The sequence below is a fragment of the Rhineura floridana genome, chromosome 5, assembly GCF_030035675.1.
Source record: "Rhineura floridana isolate rRhiFlo1 chromosome 5, rRhiFlo1.hap2, whole genome shotgun sequence".
NCBI classification, from domain to species: Eukaryota; Metazoa; Chordata; class Lepidosauria; order Squamata; family Rhineuridae; genus Rhineura; species Rhineura floridana.
Genome location: NC_084484.1, coordinates 150,636,492 through 150,658,307, shown reverse-complemented (window position 1 = coordinate 150,658,307; position 21,816 = coordinate 150,636,492). Strand labels below are relative to the sequence as shown.

General features: G+C 42.0%; 1 protein-coding gene across 3 annotated transcripts in view; it reads right to left on the bottom strand.

Annotated features, from left to right (window-relative positions):
• STARD13 (StAR related lipid transfer domain containing 13) overlaps positions 1-21,816 on the bottom strand; it is a 213,667-nt gene that overhangs the window by 19,246 nt on the left and 172,605 nt on the right. For 2 of the 3 annotated variants that reach the window (XM_061628422.1, XM_061628421.1), the window contains exons 7-10: positions 20,849-21,008; positions 14,712-14,910; positions 8,228-8,435; positions 111-225 (exon numbers count right to left, since the gene is read on the bottom strand). In XM_061628422.1, the coding sequence (XP_061484406.1) occupies positions 111-225; positions 8,228-8,435; positions 14,712-14,910; positions 20,849-21,008 (682 nt within the window). Of the gene's footprint in view, positions 1-110; positions 226-8,227; positions 8,436-8,632; positions 8,701-14,711; positions 14,911-20,848; positions 21,009-21,816 lie in introns of those variants that run through there. The other variant, XM_061628423.1, reaches the window with a different exon arrangement.

Here is a 21,816-nt window from a genome sequence, read left to right as displayed (position 1 = left end):
CTATTATTCCAAGGCTAACATGAGAAAAACTGCACAGGCTAAATACTTCAAACCACGGTCCCTTATGAATATTGCCTTCATGAATTATGCTTTTTGAATCTTTCACTCACCTCAAAAAGCTTATCACATTCTGTTATCATGTGTGCAAGTCCCTGAGTTGCTGCCAGGTTTTCACTGAGATCTTTCTGATCAGGCTTCCCTGTTGCGTATTTCTTCTGTATTACTCTGTAAATGAAATTCAGTGTCTCAAGTAAGGAACAGAGGTTTTTTTCAGATGAAAGTAGACGTAAAAGTAGACACTTTTAACTTTTCAGGACCAAGAAAGAGTCCTTTATACTCTGATCTTATCATTTGAGGAAAGACCCCTTTTTGTTGAGGAGAAAGGGCATGCCTTAAATGTTGTCAAGGTAAAGAAACAAAAATGTCTAAGTTTAAGAGTGGAAACAGGAAGTTGCCTTATGCTGAGACAGACTGTTGGTTCATCTAGCTCAGTACTGTCTACATTGACAGGCAGCGACACTCCAGGGTTTCAGATAGGGATCTCTTCCAGCCCTACTCTGAGGTGGCAGGGATTGAACCTGGGACATTCTGCATGCAAAGAAAGTGATTGACCATTGACTTACAACCCTTCTCCTACATATCATGCTCATGTATAATGTGCTACAAACAAGGCCTTCTTCATGGTAACCTTGAGACTGGATTACTGCAATGCGCTATATGTGGGGCTGCCCTTGGGCCTGATCCAGAAGCTCCAGCTGGTGCAGAATGCAGTAGCTAGTCTGCTGATGGGAGCAGATGGCTAAGAACATGTAACAATTCTACAGCTATACTGGCTGCCCATATCCTTCCAGGTCAGATTCAAGGCTCTTGGTTTGATATACAAAGCCCTGAACAACTTGGGTCCAGGATACTTTAAGGACTCCCTTAGCCCTTATCTCCCAGCTTGACCACTTAAATCATCTGGAGGAGTGCTGTTAGTTGTTTCCAAATGCCCCCAATCAGATCTCAGGCATTTAGTGTCACTGGTCCCATGCTGTGAAACACTCTTCTCAGCAGAGATTCAGCAGGCATCCTCACTTTTGACTTTCAGGCTTCTCTTGAATACTTTTTATGCTGACAGGCTTATGCAGTGGTTTAAAATTTTACTGAGTTGCCAGTCATTTTAACGATTGTTCTGTATTACTTTTAAAGTTTTTTTTATGTTTGTTTACATGGCCCTGATGTTTTGCAAGGGGATGGTATATAAATCCTTTTATAAATAATAGGGGCTTCATCCTTGCATGTTTCACATACCATAGGCACTTCCACTCTCCAGGCACCCCACACCCTCAAGGCACCCCTGCCAATTCAACTTGCAATACCCCTCAGTGCCTCCAGGGTTTGGTGCACGTTGGCTGCTATGGGCCCTCTTGTTTCACCTGTTTCTGTGCTGCTGCTGGCCCCCACTGCTGCAGCCATCTCCCTTTTCAAATGCCGCCACTCCCACATGGGCCGTTGCCACGCTGCCTGGGCTGCTTACCAGCTTCCTGCCCTCCTGGGTGTTGAGGCTGCTGCTGCCACCACCGCCCTGCCTGGGCCACTTATCAGCCTCTCACCCACCTTTCTTTCTCCCTCTCCCCTCCCCCAGCCTTGAGCCCAGTGTGGCTCAGTCATGCTGCAGTTTGCAGCACCACCTGTCTGTGGTCAAGCAAACTGCAACGTGATGGGTTAAGGGCTTACAACAATACAGTATACAGAGATAAATAAAATGAAGGATAATGGCTACTGAAATTCCTCCATGTAATGGCTTACATTCCAAGTGACCCACATCTAAAACAAGACTAAAACTAAAACAGGCTAAAATGAAGAATACGTCATTCCTGAAGAAGGTGATTAGGGAACTTGTGGATTCAAGAACATATGAGTGAGTGGTCACATTTGCATGTCACAGTAAGTTTATTGCTCAAAGAGGAGTTAAGGTGTACAAAATAAAATATAAACATTTAATGCACATATATTGTTAAATCAACATAAAACCACTGCTAGAATTCTGCATGTGGTATTGAATCAATGCCCATATAAGGTAAAATACACACAAAAAATACAGCCATACAAAAGCAAAGTGCAGCCAAATACGTTTCAACAGAGAGTCTTCTTCAGTGGCCTTGTGACTTATTAGGCATACATTATAAAGGGCAAAAGATAAAAGTAAGTTAAGACATTAATTACTAATGGTGAGTGTCTCTGGATTTTTTAAAAAAAACCAAACATGATTGTTGGAAGAGGATAGTGTAAACCCATATACCCTTATATATTACTCTCACTGATAAGGGCTGATACATTGGCACTACAAAAAGTCAAAATCTCCACATAAAATTAATTTAAAAATTAGAATTTAATAAAATGCAATAATAATAATAATTAATAATGATTATAAATCCACAGGATTGCTGGTAGTTCTATCAGCCAATTCTCGGATCTCCGGATGCTGCTTCTTAATGCCAGATCGGTAAATAATAAAACCTCCCTCATCCATGATTTAATTGTGGATGAGACGGCCGATCTGGCGTTTATTACCGAGACCTGGGTGAGCGATCTGGGAGGCATCAATCTCTCCCAGCTGTGCCCACCTGGGTACTCGGTTCAGCATCTGGGTAGATCCGAGGGTCGGGGAGGGGGAATCGCTGTGGTCTATAGAAGTTCCATCCCTCTTGTTAGGCACCCTATCCAGGTGGCTAATGGTCTGGAGTGTCTCCACATTGCGTTGGGTCAGCGAGACAGACTGGGAATACTGTTGGTGTACCGTCCACCCTGCTGCCCAACAGCCTCCCTAACTGAGCTGACAGAGGTGGTCGCGGATTTATTGTTGCGATCCCCCAAGCTCTTGGTATTGGGGGATCTCAACATTCATGCCGAGACCGCTTTGTCTGGGGCGGCTCAGGACTTCATGACCTCCATGACAGCCATGGGGCTGTCTCAATTTGTTACTGGCCCTACGCATATCTCAGGGCACACTCTAGACTTAATTTTTGCCACTGGATTAGGGGATGGTGATCTGGGAGTGAGGGATTTTACATCTATTCCTTTGTCATGGACAGATCACCGCCTATTGACTCACAATGTTTTCTCCCCTCTGCAAGGGTGGAGGACCAATTAAGATGGTCCGTCCCCGGAGACTAATCCTGAGGGTTTTCAGAAGGCTCTAGGGAGTTTTCTGGCTGATAAAACTGACGCTCCTGTCGAAACCCTGGTCACTCTGTGGAATACGGAAATGACCCGGGCAGCTGACGTGATCGCCCAGGTGCGCCCTCTCCTTTGAAGAGCTCAATTGGCTCCTTGGTATACCCCGGAGCTAAGAGTGATGAATGAAGCAAGAAAGGAGACGGCTTGAGTGCAAATGGAGATGAACTCCCGACGGCTGTAACCATGCACTTGTGAAGGTCTCTAACAAGCTCTATGTGAAGGCGGTGAGGGCAGCAAAGAAGCAGTACTTTGCTGCCTCCATTCAGTCATCTTCTAACCGCCCAGCGGAACTTTATAAAGTTGTTTGGGGACTTTTACACTCTGGTCCTCAGAACGCAATAATACCATCAACAGCCCGCTGTAATGAGTTTGCGAGACACTTCCAAGATAAGATCACGAACATCCGTCAGGACCTTGACTCCAATATTGTAGCAGTTGAACCTAATGAGGTGTCAGGAGCACAGTCCTGTCCTGTTTTATTGGATGAATTTCAGTTGGTACAGCTCGAGGGTGTGGACAAGGTGCTTGGACAGGTGCGGGTGACCACTTCTGCTCTGGATCCTTGCCCCTCGTAGCTAATAAAAGCTAGCAGGAATGGAACAGCCGGCTGGGCCAAGGAGGTGATTAATGCCTCTTTACGAGAGGGAGTGGTACCACCCTGCCTGAAGCAGGCGGTGGTGAGACCGCTCCTAAGAAAACCCTCCTTGGACCCTGATAACCTTGACAACTATAGACCGGTAGCAAATGTTCCATTCCTGGGCAAGGTCCTAGAGCGTGTGGTCACTCGCCAGCTCCAGGCTCTCTTGGATGAAACTGATTATCTGGATCCATTTCAATCGGGCCTTCGGCCGGGGTTTGGTACAGAAACAGCCTTGGTCGCCCTGTATGATGACCTCTGTCGGGAGAAAGACAGAGGGAGTGTAACTCTGTTGGTTCTCCTTGATCTCTCAGCGGCTTTTGATACCATCGACCATGGTATCCTTCTGGGGCGACTTGCGGACTTAGGAGTTGGAGGCACTGCTTGGCAGTGGCTGTGCTCCTACCTCGAGAATCGTCTCCAGAAGGTGGTGCTTGGGGAGCATTACTCGAGTCCCTGGGTACTCCAATATGGGGTCCCGCAGGGTTCAGTTCTGTCCCCCATGCTCTTTAATATCTATATGAATCCGCTGGGTGAGGTCATTAGGAGATTTGGAGTGCGTTTCCAGCAATATGCTGATGATACGCAACTCTACTTCTCCTTTTCATCTTCTTCAGGTGAGGCTGTTAATGTACTAAACCGCTGCCTGGCCACGATAATGGACTGGATGAGAGCTAATAAACTGAGACTCAATCCTGACAAGACTGAGATGCTGTTGGTGGGGGGGCTCTCTGCCCAGATGGTTGATGTCCGACCTACCCTAGATGGGGTTACACTCCCCCTAAAGGAGCAGGTCCGTAGTCTGGGGGTCTTATTAGATCCGCTCCTGTCACTGGAGGCTCAGGTAGCCTCGGTGGCACGGAATGCGTTCTACCAGCTTCGGCTGGTAGCCCAACTACGACCCTATCTGGACAGGGAGAACCTCGCCACAGTTATCCATGCCCTGGTAACCTCTAGATTGGACTACTGTAATGCACTCTATGTTGGGTTACCTTTGAAGACGGTTCGGAAACTTCAGCTGGTGCAGAATGCTGCGGCCAGAGTTCTTACTTGGACTAAAAAATCTGACCATATAACACCTGTCTTGGCCCAACTGCACTGGCTACCAATATGTTTCCGGGCCATATTCAGAGTGTTGGTTCTTACCTATAAAGCCCTTAACGGCATCGGACCGCAATACCTGGTGGAACGCCTCTCCCGCTATGTACCTACCCGTTCGCTACGCTCAACGTCGAAGGCCCTTCTCCGGGTTCCAACTCATAGGGAGGCCCGGAGAGCAATAACTAGATCTAGGGCCTTCTCAGTGGTGGCCCCCGAATTATGGAACACCCTCCCTGACGAGATACGCCTGGCGCCTTCTTTGTTATCTTTTCGGCGCCAGGTAAAGACCTACCTCTTTGCCCAGGCATTTTAATCTTAATTTTAATTGTAATTGTAATCTTATTTTAATCTTTGTCTTCACCTTGTTTTTAAAATGTTTTTATAGTTGTATTGTACCCACATTCACCTGTATTTTAATGTGGTTTTATTCTGTTGTACACCGTCCTGAGAGCTTGTCGCTAAAGGGCGGTCTAAAAGTACAATAAATAAATAAATAAATAATAAATAAAATAAATATAAATAATTAATAAAAATTAATAAAGCTCAGATTTCACCATAGGTACATACCATTTTCTCCTGTTTATATATTTCTAAAAATAGTAACAAGGTTTCACCAACATTATGCGTCCATCCCGCTATGATTTCAACACCTATTCAGCCAAGTTATTATAAATATCACTACTGGGCCTAAAGATGTGGCACAGCTGTGGAATTTACTCTTCCAGCTTAATAAGTCACAAGACCACTGAAGAAAACTCTCTGTCAAAATGCATTTGACTGCACTTTGCTTTTGTATTGGCTTGCATAAGCATTGATTTGTTACATCTGCAGAACTTTATGGCTGTATTTTGTTTTTTTGTATTTTACCTTATATGGGCATTGATTCAATACCACATGCAGAATTCTAACAGTGATTTTATGTTGGTTAACAATATACGTGCATTAAATGTTTATATTTTATTTTGTGTTTCATATGTGCACCTTAACTCCTCTTTGAGCATTGTGTATTTCTTGTTAAGGTAGATTTTAACTTTCCAGTCCTTGTTGTTACAGTAAGTTTATTGAACATGAGCAGCATGCTAGTACAAACTATCCAATTGCTCCTCCCTGATGTGAGAAACAATCCAGAAAGTCACAATTAAGCTTGGCTTCCCATTACGTCTGAATTTGGGATTGTGGTTTTTTGTTCAGGAGCAATAAACCATGATCTCGAGTTCAGATGTAACAAGAAGCCAAGCTTAGCTGTCGCTTCCTAGTTTGTTTCTCCTGCTTGTGCCAGGGGAAGACTGAACCAGGAGCAATCAGGCAGCATTCACAATAAATGGCCATTAATGTGGCAGTGAATGAATTCAAGCCTGAGATTAAATAGGACCACCATATAACATTTTATTTTATTTATTACATTTTGATGCTACCCTACCCACAGGGAGTTCAAGGAGGCATACATGTTTCTGCTCTGATTTACTCACAATAGTCTCATGAAATAGGTTAAGGTAAAAGATAGTGACTGGGCCAAGGTAACCCAGTGAGTTTCATTGCTGATCAAGGATTTAAACCTGGATCTCCCTGGTCCACGTCCAGTGCTGGAACTATATTACAGCAGCTCTGATGGCACAACTGAGCTCAGCCATTATTGACTCATAGAGATTGCTCTTGTGTGTCTTTGAACAAACTTTAAATGATGTTTGATACATTGCAGTGGCCCTCAAACCTTTTAGTAAGGAGACACAGCACCATAACTTTAACTTTGTGGTAATCCACCAGTGTATAGTCCTCCTTAGCTGCCATTCCCCCATCTCATCCCCTTCCCAGATTTCATGACAGACTGCTGAGGGATCAAGGAGTGGTGGGTCTGATCTGCTTCTGTAGACTTGGCCTTTCTCTATGTTCATCATATAGGAAAAAATCTGAAGGCTAGTGGAATGGGGGTAGAGATCAATTCTAGGGTGGTAAGGAAGGATACCAGTTGAGGAGTGAGAATGCTGAACAGATGAACTTATAGTCTGGGAATTCTTAGTGGAGTAGGGGCTGAATCAAGGGGGGCTGGATTGAGGACATGCTGGAGGTCTTCTGGCTCCGCCTCCAAAAAACCCATCCTCCTCACCCAGAGCTTGGAAAAGTTACTTTTTTGAACTACAACTCCCATCAGCCCCAGCCAGCAAGGCCACTGGATTGGGCTGATGGGAGTTATAATTCAAAAAAGTAACTTTTCCAAGCTCTGTCTCACCCTGCCTTTGAAATTCCATGGATCTTTATAACTAGTATGACAACTAAGCAACAGTATCAGGAGTAATACATCATATTCCACCACATCCAAAGGTTGTGGTTTGTGTTACTAAAAGGGCAAGCAGATGGCTGACATTTCTTCTCAACAGGAGCCCTTCTGTCTATCCTCAGACAGGCAAATGTGTGTGTGCGTGTGTGCGGCGCATGTGTGCCTACATACACAATCTAACAGTATACGAGCAATTCCCATGATTGTGGCAGACAGAAAAAAGTGCTGTTACAACAGTGAAAATTGCTACTAGTTGTAGCTGTGTACCACCCAGTTCCCAATTACTTGCAGGTGCAAGTGTTGCTCAGGGCAGCTCGGGAAGAGTGCTTCCTCCTCCTTTTATGAACTGCTCTTATAGCCTTTACTAAACTTGAAACTTCACATTTTGAGGTAGCAGGAAAACAAGGCAGTTTGTTTGCTGAGTTAGAAGAATGTGAAAATGGACACAAAGACCATTTAAGAGTTCAGTTAGACAATTACCATGTTGCTTTCAATTAGAGACATTGCTAGGTGGGGGCCCATGGGGTCGAAGCCCCAGGGCTTTTGTGTTGAGCTCCTGTTCTTTCTGAAAGACTTTGCTTACAAGCAGTGGAGGCTACTCCATTTGGGCAAATGGGACACTGCCCCACTAACTCAAGTCTGCCCCCACCTGCCTGCCTTCTTACTTACAACCAGCTCAAGGGGTGGCACTGCTTCCTCTTCCTTGGCCTCTTGTAGAAATCAGCAGGGAGGAGGGTGGAGACAAAACTAGAAGTAGTTGGCTCAGCTTGTCATTTGCTCTGGCTCCACCTATCATTGGTTCTGGTTGCACCTACTGTTGGTAATCCTTCCTTCTGCCCCACCAGTCCCTATGGCACTAGCCACCACTGTTTACAGGGTTGCTGGGCATGTTGTAAAGCACAGTGCCACCCAGAGACTGCAACTTGCATCTATACATATAAATCAGCAAATGCAACATGATAAGAAAAGTTGACAAGTGAGCAAATCCTTACCGTGGAGAGCTTTCTTTCTTTACTATATTGAGGTGAAAAAGTGACGGGGCCAAGCACACAGCTATATTCATGGGAGTCATTTGATTCTCTTCCACAGAGGTGACATCATTTAGGAAACACAGCAGCGTCTGCAAAACCTCCCTGTTTTCGTCTGACATCAACATAATGGCAGCCTGAACTGCCTGAAGCCGTTGTTCTTTTGGAACATCTGAAGAATAAAAGGTGCCACATCATAAACACGTGAATGTAAATTTAAAGAAGTGTGTTGTGTGATCTCACCTCCAAGCTCGAGATTACTTCTGGGAGAGGATGATATCGTTCATGCACAACGGTCATACCTTTTTCTTGCTCGCATCTTGTGAGCTTTTGTGCATTGCTCTTCACCGGTGGTGTAGTTAGGTTATTTTAGACTCTTATGGGACCTTCAGATGGGAATCTGTATTCCTTCACTTACAGGGTAATCTTTTGCATGTCTGTTCAGAAGTAGGGATGGGCAAGAATTTCAATTCAGTTGACATTTCAATTGAATCGATCAAATCTGCACTTTCCGAAACAATATGAGAACCAAAACACAGCCATCCTTAGAAATTCTCACTTGTTACTTTTTTTGCAATGCAGTTCACCAACCAATGTTTACAAAGATGCATATATTTGAGGAAAGTGTGCATAAAAATGAATATCTGAGTGAAAATAATGTAAAAAATGCATTATCGATGAAAAATTGATTGCAAAAGTCTGTCCATTACTCAAAACTGCCTACAGAAATGTGTTTATCAGGAGACTTTTACACTAAAATGGTGGACAATCTTCATGATAATTTTTTAAAGCAAAGAATTGCAAATGCTGCAGAAATGTGGATAACCAAATCTAAGGTTGAAAAAATGAGTAACTGAGAGAACCAAAACTGACAGATCTTTCCACCGCTTCTCAGAAGTAACTCCCACTGAGTCACACGGGACTTACTCCCAGAGAAGAGCGTCTAGTATTGCAGCCTTACTTCAAAACATAAGCAAGCCCTGCTGCATTGGGGGCCAATGCTGAGTAGGGCCCTGGATTTTTGCCCCAAAGTCCTGCCCTGAAGGCACTACTGCTGCTCACTCTGTGTGGTTTAGAAATTAGGAAAGGGTACCTGCATATCACTGCACAAGCTTGAGGCCCACCTAACCTAGTGAGTGACCATGTGTTGTGTCTGTGCTGAGCAGTATGCCATCTTCACAAGCTGTGCAATATTGGCAGACGCTATAAAGCCTCTGGACTCTCAAGAACTGTTTCACATATACCAGATGCACGGCTCTTGCCTTTGCCTGCTCAACAGGGTATCTTTCACATGCTGAACCTCAGGCTCCAGCATCTAGCTCAAGCCAATGACCTCAGAGACACTGGCTAGAAATGCAGCCTCCAAGATTTGTGTAGGGCCACCAATAGCTCTGGTTTGGCCCTAACATCACCACCATCACTACTACCACCACCACCGCCATTATTATGGCAGCAGCTGCTGCTGTGTAACAGTGTAGCACTACTACTGTGGCTGTGTAGTAATACCATACATACATTTAAAGCACGTTGCTTCCCCCAAAAAATCCTGGGTACTGTAGTTTTCCACTCACTGAGCTACAATTCACAGCACCCTTAACAAACTACAGATCCCAGTATTCTTTGGGACAAGTAAAATTAATTAAATGTATTGTATGTATGCAGCCTATTAGTTGTAGCAGTAATATTTACATTTGTAACCCACTTTACTGCCCACTAGGGACATCAAGGTGATTCACACCATAAAAAAGCAGTCTCATAGAACAGCAATAAAATATACACGTATGGCAACATTCAACACTGTGCAAGCAGACTTCTGTTCATGTGGCTTCCCTTCATCTCCAACTCCTTGCAGCCACCTGCATCTCTTCCATTTTTGTTCTGGAAGATCCTCCAACCTAATGGAGCTAATTCTGGGGATAGGCAGAGGGCTGGAGGGGGAGGGAAAAATACATTCTGCCAATGGGTGTCCATTCCACTGGCAGATGGACATTGCTGGATTTCACCCATAAAGCACAATAAAACCCAATAAAAATACAGTCAGTAGTACAAATACAGTTTAAGCACAGTCAGTAGCAGAGATCCAAAATTAAACCACCATACCAGCCCTTAAAGCCTGGCAGTATACCAAAGTTTTTATAAGCCCTTTCTGTCCCTGCAGAGTTCATTGGGAGAGTTCTACTACTACAGTTAAATGTCTGGGAAGGGGAGAGGGTGTGCAGTGAATAGGGACCTCATTTCCTTTTCAGAGGGCAATGCCATGACCTTACATGCTCTTTCCAATGATGTTCCTGTACCGTTGTTGATGGCACAGCAACAAAGGGTTAGGGAAGCTTGGGAAATGCTTGTCCTTCTGCACGGGGTCAAGGAAAAGTTCAATTAATGCACTAATGGGAAACCTTAAATATTACACTTGATAAAAATAACTTCCCAAGCTATCACTCAGTACACTCAGCTTTGTATTTGAAGTTCCCCAGCATAAATCAGACACAAAACAAATGAAAAAAAATAGGAAAAAGAGCTTTACAGCACATGTTTCAGTAAGCCTTTACCTTCTCTCTATTGGAAGATTCAGGCTGCAATTCTATACCCAGTTTCCATGGAGTAAGCTTGATTGAACTCAGTGGGATTAACTTCTGAGTAGACATATCTAGGACTGCAGATGTGCCGTTAGTTGAGCATTTTATTTGAACTTTTCTTTTTTTAAGGAAAAAGAGGATGAAATGAATATATTCCTACTCAGGATGGAAGGATCTGTCAATTTCAGTTCTCTTAGTTTCTAATTTTTCCAATCTTAAATTCAGTTCTGCAACAATTTCTGATTTTTTTAAAAAAATATCCTCATGAAAATTTGTCAGCATTTTAGTGTGAATTTCCCCTAGTAAACACATTTCTGCATGCAGTTTTCACTAATGAACATTCTTTGTCAAGCAATTTCTCCTAATATAATGAATTTTATGTAATTTTTATTAATATATTCATTGTTATGCACACTTTCCCCTAAGATATGCATTTTTGTAATCATTGCTTAGTTGGCGAACTGCACTGCAAAATTCGGATAAGTGCAAATTATGAAGGACGGCTATATTTTGCTTCGCATATTGTTTTGGAAAGCGTGAATTTGAAAAATTTGGCTTTAAAAGTGAAATTCATCAAATTTCTCCACCATCCTTAATTACAGTTCTGAGTTCCTAAGCTGAGGGCAGTTCAAGGTTTTAGAGAGAATGGAGACTTCTTTAGGCTTATGGGATCTCCCTGCCCCCCTTTAAAAACACCCCATCGCCCTTGAGTCTACCAGCCAGAATCAGTAAAAAAAAAGATAGCTTTTTGTCTCATTGTGCCAAAATGGATAATTTCAAACAAACATCATTTGCTGCATCCCAGATGCCTTACCCTGGGAGATAAACACTCTGCCTAACAGTGCAATCCAAACCCAAGATCTACTGGGCTGAGTGAGTTTGGATTTGATGGACTTGGGCTGCTGGGGTTTTGGCTGTTGGGCTTGCTGGGGCTTGGCTGGACCTGTGCCAGTGTAAGTCTCTTAGCTCAGTTGGTGGAATTTACAAGTCAGTCCCCCGAAAAGGGGCATGGTAGGGATAGGATGGGACAAAGAGGGAAGTACATCTATTGAAAACGCTGTTCAGCTCAGTCATGTGACCTAGGGCCAATCCTCAAAACTTGGGCCCACATTCACCTGCCAGCTAAGGAGGTACTAGCCCCCCCCCCGAGGCTCCTGAACAGAGTTTGGGAGAGGAGCTAACTTACACCGGCTTCCCATAGTTAGGATTCCTCTGTTAGTTACTCAAGAGCAGTAATTCTGAAATGAATATTTTTAAAAAACATACTGTGTTTAGAAGAGCTGCACAAAGATCTGGTAACTTGCGTTCAATATTAACAATTAGTATATTGATTAATATTACCAGATGGCATTCAAAACCTTTTTTGTTATTTAAATTTCATTACCCTCTTTTTTGCATTTGCAGTATTAACAATATAAGCACTATCATTCCAGTGAAGGCCTGAGCTAATTCCTAGCAAATGAACTAATTCAGTGTATATGATTGCTGCATGTTTACTCAACATTGATCCCCCACTTACTTCATTGGACTTTATTAATAAAATACACCTTTCCCCTATTCTTGGTTTACTTGTTAGCAAAATGGCTTTGCTTTGTTTTTACAAAATTATATAATTTGGTTGCTAAACCACATTGCAACGGGCTGTATCCATTGGTGGTTCTACGTTAGTGGAAAATGCTTTTGCTCATGCAAGGCAAGGCACTTCATTGTCACTAGCCACCTTACCTACTGCAGTCCTCCATATTTCCCGTAGGGTCCCCTAAAACACAAAAGCACATATATGGGAAGGGGACGTGGGGCTGCAAAGATGAATTTCCCATTAATCTGCTTATTCTCAATTGCTGAGGGTTGGAGTTTTAATGTAATGAATTTCTGCGGCTATTTTTGAAAATGGACTTTTTAATTTAAAAAATCCACCTCTAAAACATTGATTTTAAGAAGGATAGATATTTCTTTCAAAATATCAATATTTATTCTGAGTGAAAAAAACAAGGATAGGTAAAAGCAGCGGCTATATATATAACGGCATTTTTGTGGTTACTCTTTCTGTTGTTTCTTGATCATGTTTCTCTCTTATAATAGGGTTTTTTTGTAACTTTGTATTGAAGGAAGGAGACCTCTTCCACTCCAGGGGTTGTATTCAACTAAATCCTACTCAGAGACTGGAGCCATTGATATTAATGGACCTAAGTTAGTCATATCTATTAACTTAATGGGTCTACTCTGCGTAGGGCTAGCATCGAGTATACTTAATTAAATAAAAGGATTGCAATGATGCATATCTCTAACAAAGTGGCCTTTTTAAAAAAACATGTAGACAGATTCATGGAGACTAAATGGGAGCATCACTGTTCAGAGGCCATATGCTTGTGATGCGAGGGGCAAATAACAGGAAAGAGTTGTTACTTTCATCTCTGGCTTGAAAGTTTTCCAGAAGCTGTAAAGGGAGGGAGGAATGATAAAACTCTACTTCATTTCTGCAGGGCATATATCCCTGAAAAGACTTTCATAAATGTTTGCAACTGGAGTGTGAGGTTAGGGGGGACTGACTGAGATCCTCAAGTCAAAAATAAGAAAGCATGATTGCAACATGAGAGTTTAAAAAGTATGTATGAGCAGGGCTCCATTCAAACACACAGAGATGAAAGAAGCCCCAAAAGGCAAAAAGGACCTCCACCCCTCCTTCAGTTCAGGGAAGCAACAACCCAATTGAAACAGTCCCTTTAGTCTAAATGGCCAAAGTGCTTCCACCATAGCTTTTCCCTATCAATCTCTTTAGCCACTTAAAGAATGTCTTCCTTGAACCCTCACAGCAGCCAACATCTCAAAACCACACTGCAAGTCCTTGCCTTCAGCCACATCTTTACATCCTGCATAGAGTGTAAAATTGATGCCGATTACACATGCCTCTCCTCAGCCCATGTACTTAAATGGTGCCCAACTGTCAACCGATTCACTCTTGTCCCTCAATTCCTCTTCCTCTCTTTTCTTTGGAGGAAAACCTGTCAGAGCTGGCAGGGTTGGTTGGGATTGGTGACTAGGTTTGCCACTCTTCCACCTTTACTTCTTACAGTGCTCTGATTTTTTCCTTCACACCCAACTTTTTTTCTCATCCCCCCCTTTCCCTTAGCATGTACAGAGGACCAAGGAAACCAGGGTGATTGGAGTTTTGCTCGATGCTCTGCCCATCTGTGCATCAGAACATCAGAGATGCTAAGATTTCATCCTATGCAAAACATCACACAGCTCTAGGTATAAACAACATTTGCCATCTTGAGATGTTGGTTCTAAAGCATGAGAAATATGGAAGAACGTAGTGTGTCATGAAACAATTTGGGATCTTAGCAAGAAAATGACAACCCCCTTCTTTTTAAACTACAGACTGTCTTGCACTGAAACAAAACTGAAGCCCACTATATAAAGCCTGTGAGCTCCTTTGGGTGCACAGGGTCACTTTTATGATGTGCAAAATGAGGAAGCAACTGGAAACACAGTTATCAAGCGTCTGGTTGATGGCTCTATAAAAAAAATCCAAGATTTTTTACACATCAAAAATCATGCACATCCTTCAATAATTGGTGCTAATTAAGAAGATTTGACTATAGCCCCGGCTTGGTTTTCAATAGAGAGAAATGCAGCTCCCTGCTCCTGTTGGTGAGTCATTTCCTCCTCTTAAATTGGGGCCAGGTGTTCTTATGTGTTTGCCAGTAAACAAAACAGCATGGGGAATGGAGATATTTTTGTTGCTGCTGCTGCTGCTGCTAGTCCAGCAAGCACATGACACTTAATTCAGAGCCAGAAGCCATTGAGTTTAAAGGCCCAATACTCCACAGTCTTATTTATTGCTAATAGAACACAATCTCAGTACTTACACTGATATATGTGAAGGAAAGTTTCTCCTAACTTGCTAGTGAGCAGAGGCTCAGGGAGGTCCCTGAAAAACTGCTTTACCATATCTGCTACATCATACGCCGATTGGTCTTCATAGCTGACATTTTCAGGAGAGCTTTCATTCATGTGACGTAGGGCCTGTATTCGAGATTTCACACCTGACTTTCGGAAAAGACCCACCTAGAACATAAGCCACACTAAATTAACTATGCAGACATTTGACATCATTGTCAGAGAGGAAAATAGACATTATAGTCAAGTATTTTTTTAAAAATTGAAATCATAACAGCCTTAATTAAAGATCAGAGCATATACCAGTCGATGGGTTGGATCCAAAGATATGAAAGTTGAGCTTTGCTCATGGAAGGGAAGAGGCCATGTTTGCTGATTTCCTCCCCTCTCTATACTCTAAAAATCTACTTTGGATGGTTGAGATAACATCTGGAGCTGCATGGGGGGCTACAGGAGAAAAGAGGGAATTGGAAAAAATCTCCTCCATTACTTCTGTGAATGGACTCCTCCACTGGATTGCAGCTCCTTCAGTGAACATAAGGGTCTTGCTGTTTGCAAAAGGGCTACTCTTAATCCAAGTCCATTTTTATTATATATATTATTTTCTGTTATAACAATAAACTATAACAACTTCTAACAAACATTGGGGCACTGATGTTCTTGGCATACTAACCATCTTCCTCCTAATGTCCCCATAGCCTTCCTCCCTCTATAAATTCACACTTCTGTTGTAACACATTAAAGCCTGGAAGAGGTAGTCTGAAAACAGAGGCATGAAAGGACTTTGTCTGGTTCCAACCTTTGCTGGAGCAAGTTGCTTACTTGGAGCGATCTATGGTCCAGCAACCTGTGACCAGCCTTGCGCTTTCTCCATGGGATCTGGCATCCAACCTGAACATAAAAAGTAGATTCCCTAAATCTTGTAGAGGTTGTGTGTAGTGGCTGCTAGATCCAGATTTTCTCTCAGTCTGCCATAGAGATGGCCAGCCCCAGTTGTGCTCCCAAATATTTCTGATATCAAGCCCTTGTACATCAAAGAAGACATCCCTTTCTCTAAATAAGAGAGACTAAATGCAGGCATTGTCAGATAGTGTTAAGGATCTGCCCAAAGTCTTGTCTCTCTGCTTTTTACAGGCAAATGAAAGTACTCTGATTCTATTTAGCTGTCTTTGTTTGCCAGTGTTTCCAGATGGCTTGTAAAAAGTTGTAATTTATATTTCATTTTATGTTGCACTCTGCTCTGCTATCAGTATCAATGAAAGGCAGTCTATACATCTTTTAAATAAATAAATAAAATAGCTCATATTAATATATATGTAATATTGTGGCAGGCAGCAAGAAAATATTATTTATTTCCTTTTGGGGGAAAAAACCCACCACAGACTTTATTAAGAAATAAAACATATAACAATCATAAAAGAGCAAAGTCATCCCAATGAAATAAGTTAATCTCACATACATTTCAAGAAATATTATTTCTACCTACATTGTAGATTCTTTGCCAAAAATATCTTAGCTGGATTTGAAGGATATGATTTTCAGATTAATTTTATTATTTATTTATTTATTATTTGATTTATATCCCGCCCTTCCTCCCGGTAGGAGGAATCCCTCTCCACCCCCACTCCTTTCCTATCTTATTGCCGTTAGCTGGGGAGAAGATGTGGCAGGAATTAGTTATCTAGGGCTTCTGTGATACATCTTGTCATGTGTTTTTTTCCCTGCAAGAAACTGATAATTTTTCAAATGAGCCGTCTAGTATTTTTGCACAACACTGTCCTTTTACAGCAGTTCTCATAAATGGAATACCCCTGGGACAAATTCCTGTGTACAAACCACATTTTCATTCCCATATGAAGTTGTGCTAGACCACTTGGGATCTATCAAGGTTATTTTTCCTCATTTCACAAAGAAAGGGATGATATAGTGAGAAAAACAAATCTATGAGGGGGGGGGAAGAGTGGGCATGTTTCCTTTTTCAAATTACAGCACTTAAGCTTTTCACTGCCTCCTGTATATGTTTGTCTTGTTTAATTTATCATAAGGCCACTAGACTCAGGACTGATGTTTTTTAGAACTGGCAGGCTTGCATTTTGTAAAGCTTATTAAAAAAATTACAGAATCTTAGCTCTCTAGTGGAAACAAATGTTTAAATGATTTGAAATCTGACTTTAAAAGTAAATTTTAAAATGCTATCTTTCCATACACAAAAGCCTCATAGACCAAAAGTCAACCCCCCAAAAAAGCACGGTAAATAATTTTTGAGTCTAATTTGAAGGTTGCATGGAGGCAACGCAGAGCAGAAAACCAACATTAACTGATTGCAACATAAAATTTGTTCTGGAAAATAATACTAAAAGATTAAATTCATTTCAAGCTGCACTAATCTCTTCATCAGAGGAAAATTCAGTTGTGGTCTACATTATGAAAGCTTTTGTGCCAAACAGATAAAATGCTTTTCAATTAAAAAAAAAGCCTAAGGCAAAAGAGCACTAAGACAATCTTTCCATCACCACAGGTATTTATTGTGGCATGACAGAATACTGTAATCTTCCCCTCCCCCCCCCGCATACTCTCCAAATCTGTTTTAGGGGTTCCTCAATTGTCCAGAGCAGATTTGGGGATAACATGGGGGGAAGAGAGGAAGGGAACCCTATTGTGCTAACTCTAATGCAAAAAAGTTAGTTGAAAACCATCTTAAGCTCTGAACATAAAAGCAACAAGTCTGAAAAGAGGCAAGTCAGAAAAGTTGAATGCAACAGCAAAAGTCCTCGGGTATGGTATGAAGGCACAGAAGGCTACCTCTTTGCTGAAGCAAAGCTGGTCTGGGTCTGGTCAGTGCCTGAATGACTGCCTGGAAGCCACATGTACACCACCTTCGGTTCCATGATGGAAAAAAGGCAGGAAATAAAAATGCTGGGATATATTGTACAAAGTGTGTGACTCTAGTGCTTTAGCATCTCACTTGGATTCAAGTTTGCTTCCGGGCCTGCCCCACTGGAAGTTGGTGTTGTCTTTTAATTCCCTGCAGGTTTTGTGCCCAGGAATTTTGAAGGAACCTCTCCTTCAATAGGAGACTGTCTGATCCCTTGGATTATCACTAGAGGCCCTGCTCCCTGTGGTGTGGCCATGTGGAAGAGGTTCTTCTCAGTAATTTCCCTAAGGCTTTGGGAATCTTCCTCAGGTTTGTTGATTTGATTTTCCAGGAGATGGTAAAGACTTTTTTAAAAAAAAATCCAGAATGGCATTTAGCAATATGGTATTTTAGTTGCTGCTTACTTGCTGCTGCTTGCATGTAACCCATTTGCTCCTACTCATTGTTTGAAACCGTTCTGCTGTTCTTTCGTGCTTGAGATTTATTGCTAATTTCATGACGTATCTCACTTGGTATATTTTATTGTTTTGTTAAATGTCTTGGGCATCTTATTGACAGAAAGGCAGGACAGAAATCCTGCTGTTGCTGTTGTTATGCTTGAGAGATCCCTTCAAACTGCTCCTGCTGCTGTGATATGATTCCCTTACAACCTTGCTGTTCCAGGAGAAAAGCTAGAGGTGGGGAGAGGGAAGAGAAGCTTTTCAAGGGGGGAATAAAAGCCTTGGAACACTGGAGGCAACCGGTAGGCCTTCATGTTGCCTACTGTTGTATTTTAATTCTTCAAACTATTAATAGAAAACAAATATATGGCACAAAAACCATCTGTCTCTTTTTTACTCACGAATTGTTTTAAATTGTGTTTTAAATTGTTTTTAAAAGATGCGTTTTTAAATTTGTATATTTGTTTTTAATGTTTTCAGTTATTGTAAACCGCCCAGAGAGCTTTGGCTATGGGGCGGTATATAAATACAATAAGTAAATAAACAAACAAACAAACAGTAAATGGAAATCTCTAGGTTTTACCTTGTTTACTGGGGACAATACTGAAATGTATCTGTCCTTCTGCTTCCAACACATATATGCATAGCCTATTAATAAGTTTATATTTAGCCAGCACCTTGAAAATTATGCCTGGACCCCAGATCCAGAGCCTTTTTTATGTGTATGCACTGCCTCATGCTTATGCATAGCTGGGCTTTTAACTCTCTTTTCCAAACCATCACCCTTTGGAGTGTTTATACAGTTGCTCACAAGATGGCATGAGGGTGGTGGAGCTGCCATTTGGTAATGCTGGTAAGCAGCACATCCCAGGCTTGTGGCCAGTATTTCTATACACGTTGGCTCTTTTCTCTCACGTTTCTCTTTTTTGTTTAAATGCTTTTCTCATCGCACATTACAGAGGAAAAGCATTAGCTTCATGGCTTATCAATGCTCTGGTGTGCTGGCCAAAAGGTCAGAGCACAACATGGCACTTGATGCTTACTAAAAAAAAAATTCACTTGAATCAGAAGCAAAGATCGGATTCCATGAAAACAGAATTAAATCTCTTGCTGCATTACATCTTACATACTGCTGATCTCTGCGGTTGTTTAGTGATTTTTGCCTGACCTTATCTTTTTGTTCTTCAAAAATGCTGAACTACAGTCCCAGATATGCTACTAAAAATATAGCAGGAATTAAATATGTATTTTTCTTGGTATTGTAAACACACTGATGGTAATTATTACTGCAAGCACTTTGATCAGGTCAGAGGTGTTAATTGAGTCAATAATATACAGCCGGTGCAGTTAACTCCTTTTTAGTCAAGAGCGTACACATCTCTAATAACCAGAATTAGGAGATGGGTTCACTGTCTTTCAAGATTCTCAGAAGACAGACAGCCCCTACCCATAAAGAGATTGAGTTAGCTCTGCCTACCTTTTCTGGTGTCTTCCACTTTTAAGTGGGAAGCTTCAGATTTGGGCAGGTGGAACAGAAAAATTAATTTCTGAGTGTGTCCACAACCAAATATACATGAATAGGAGCAATAAGACCAACGTTATACAGTATACGTGTATGCTAGAACAGATGAAGTTGTAGTTCTACACTTCTGTACACTACAGATATGAGGTAGATTGAAATGATGTTTGTTTTTAATATGCTGCCAAACCTTCCTGTGGCTTTGTGGGGGTGGTACTGCTATTGCTTTGCTGTTTATTGTTATGTTTTTATAGTGTGTTTTATTTGTTTGTTTTTAACATTGTGTAAGTCGCTTGGGGACCTTCAGGTATCAAGCTACTACCCACTACTACCTCCTCCTCCACATACCTGCCATTAACCAATATGGCAGTGGGGGTGTCAATCCCTTAGGGACATCCCCACCACCATCTTGGGCGATGGCAGGTATATGCACACAGTAAGTGGGGTGTGCAACTTGTGCTGACATGACAGGTAGGTGGGGCGAACAGGTTTATTCAAGCCTTGTGCCACCTGCATCAGGGGGAGATGCCTGGGGGTGCTTGCAAGCTCCTGTTTTGCGATCTGCGGAAGCATTGGGTCACTGAGTCCCACAACCAGACACCACTGTGGATTGCTGAGCAGGAGCTTCATCCTCTCATCCTGAGGAGGGGCCCTTGTGGGCCGCAGAGGCCCTCAGCCAGGGCCCAAACTGGCCACCTGCAGGTGCTAGACCTGCCCAAAGTGTCCTCCTCAATGGATATAGAGTTAAAGCCAGATCAAAGAATCCAGATTTAAGACTCACTTCTGCTCTAAGGTCATTGTGTGTCTTGCTCTGAGCCTTAATTCTTTACTTGTATAATAGGACCGATAGTTCCATACTTTCTAAGGTTGTTGAGAGGGCAACTACAATGAAGACCGTAAAGTGTTCTGCAAGTAAAATGTGCTATATAAATGATAGTTTGCAATTGCAGCAATAAGGTTAACACATACTAAATTTTACATCCTTAAAACTGTCTAGTCATGCTAATAGTGACACTGTGCTAGTCCATTGCACAGGGCTTGCATTAAAGTGTTTGACCATGATATACTTCTTAGCATTGTGGGTTGGCAAAATGGAATCCCTTTCAGCATGCTTGTTACACTTTATGCTATGCTAGAGATTGCAAAACAGAAGCAAAAACAAAACAATAAAACTCCAAAGTCATAAAAACCTATTCCTTAGAATTTTAGCTAGAAATAAAGTTGCCAAAAGAGTTTTGTATACTTATACATTTACAAAAAAGAGGACCCTACCTGATCCAGACAATTGTTGCGTAAATAGCGTAGCGCTTGTTGTATGCTTTGTGGAAGGGGCTGCCCTGTTCTTTGAACATGGACTATTAAAGGCACACCAAATATGTTCTTATCCTTGTAGTCTGGAACTTTCATCCTCTTCATGAACTTTGGTACAGACCTAATAAATAGTAACAATAACAATAAGAATAACAACAACAACAACAATAATAATGCAGATTTGTATCTATATGGCTTTCTATAAATGTATGTTTGTACATACTGAGCACATACATCATTCCTGTCTGATCACACAGCATGTGGATGGTGTTTTGAGGTACATAACAATTTTTAGAGTGTTGGACTATGACCTGGGAAATCAGGGTTCGAATCCCCACACAGCCATGAAGCTCAATGGGTGACCTTGTGCTAGTCACTGCCTCTTAGCCTCAGAGGAAGGCTAAACCACCTCTGAATACTGCTTACCATGAAAACCCTATTCATAGGGTCGCCATAAGTCAGGATCGACTTGAAGGCAGTCCATTTCCATTTCAGCCCCTGTGCTGTTTGAAAATTCAGAAATCATGCAGAGAAATAACACCCTAGCCAATCAATTATTAGCCCACACCCACCATTCCCCATGCAGCCACTGGGTTTCTAATGAGGACTGAACGGGAACCAAAGGAAGAAAAAAACAAGAATATCAGAAAAGCCCTCCTGGATCAAATCAAAGGTGATGTCAGCATCTCAGGCTATGTGCATGCTAGTTGCTTAAAAAGCAGCAAGACCATTTTGTCTGGGTGAGGCTTGAAATGTACCTGCACCCAGCTGCACACATCTTTATTGTTTGATGGAATGCACCCAGCCCCACTGTTGATGTCAGAGCTTTTAGGACTGCCCACTGGAAGGGGTTGTAGACCAAACAGTTTTCAATTTACTGTGAAGCTGGCTTGAAGGAAAAATGCATCCGATCTCAAAAATCCCAGATT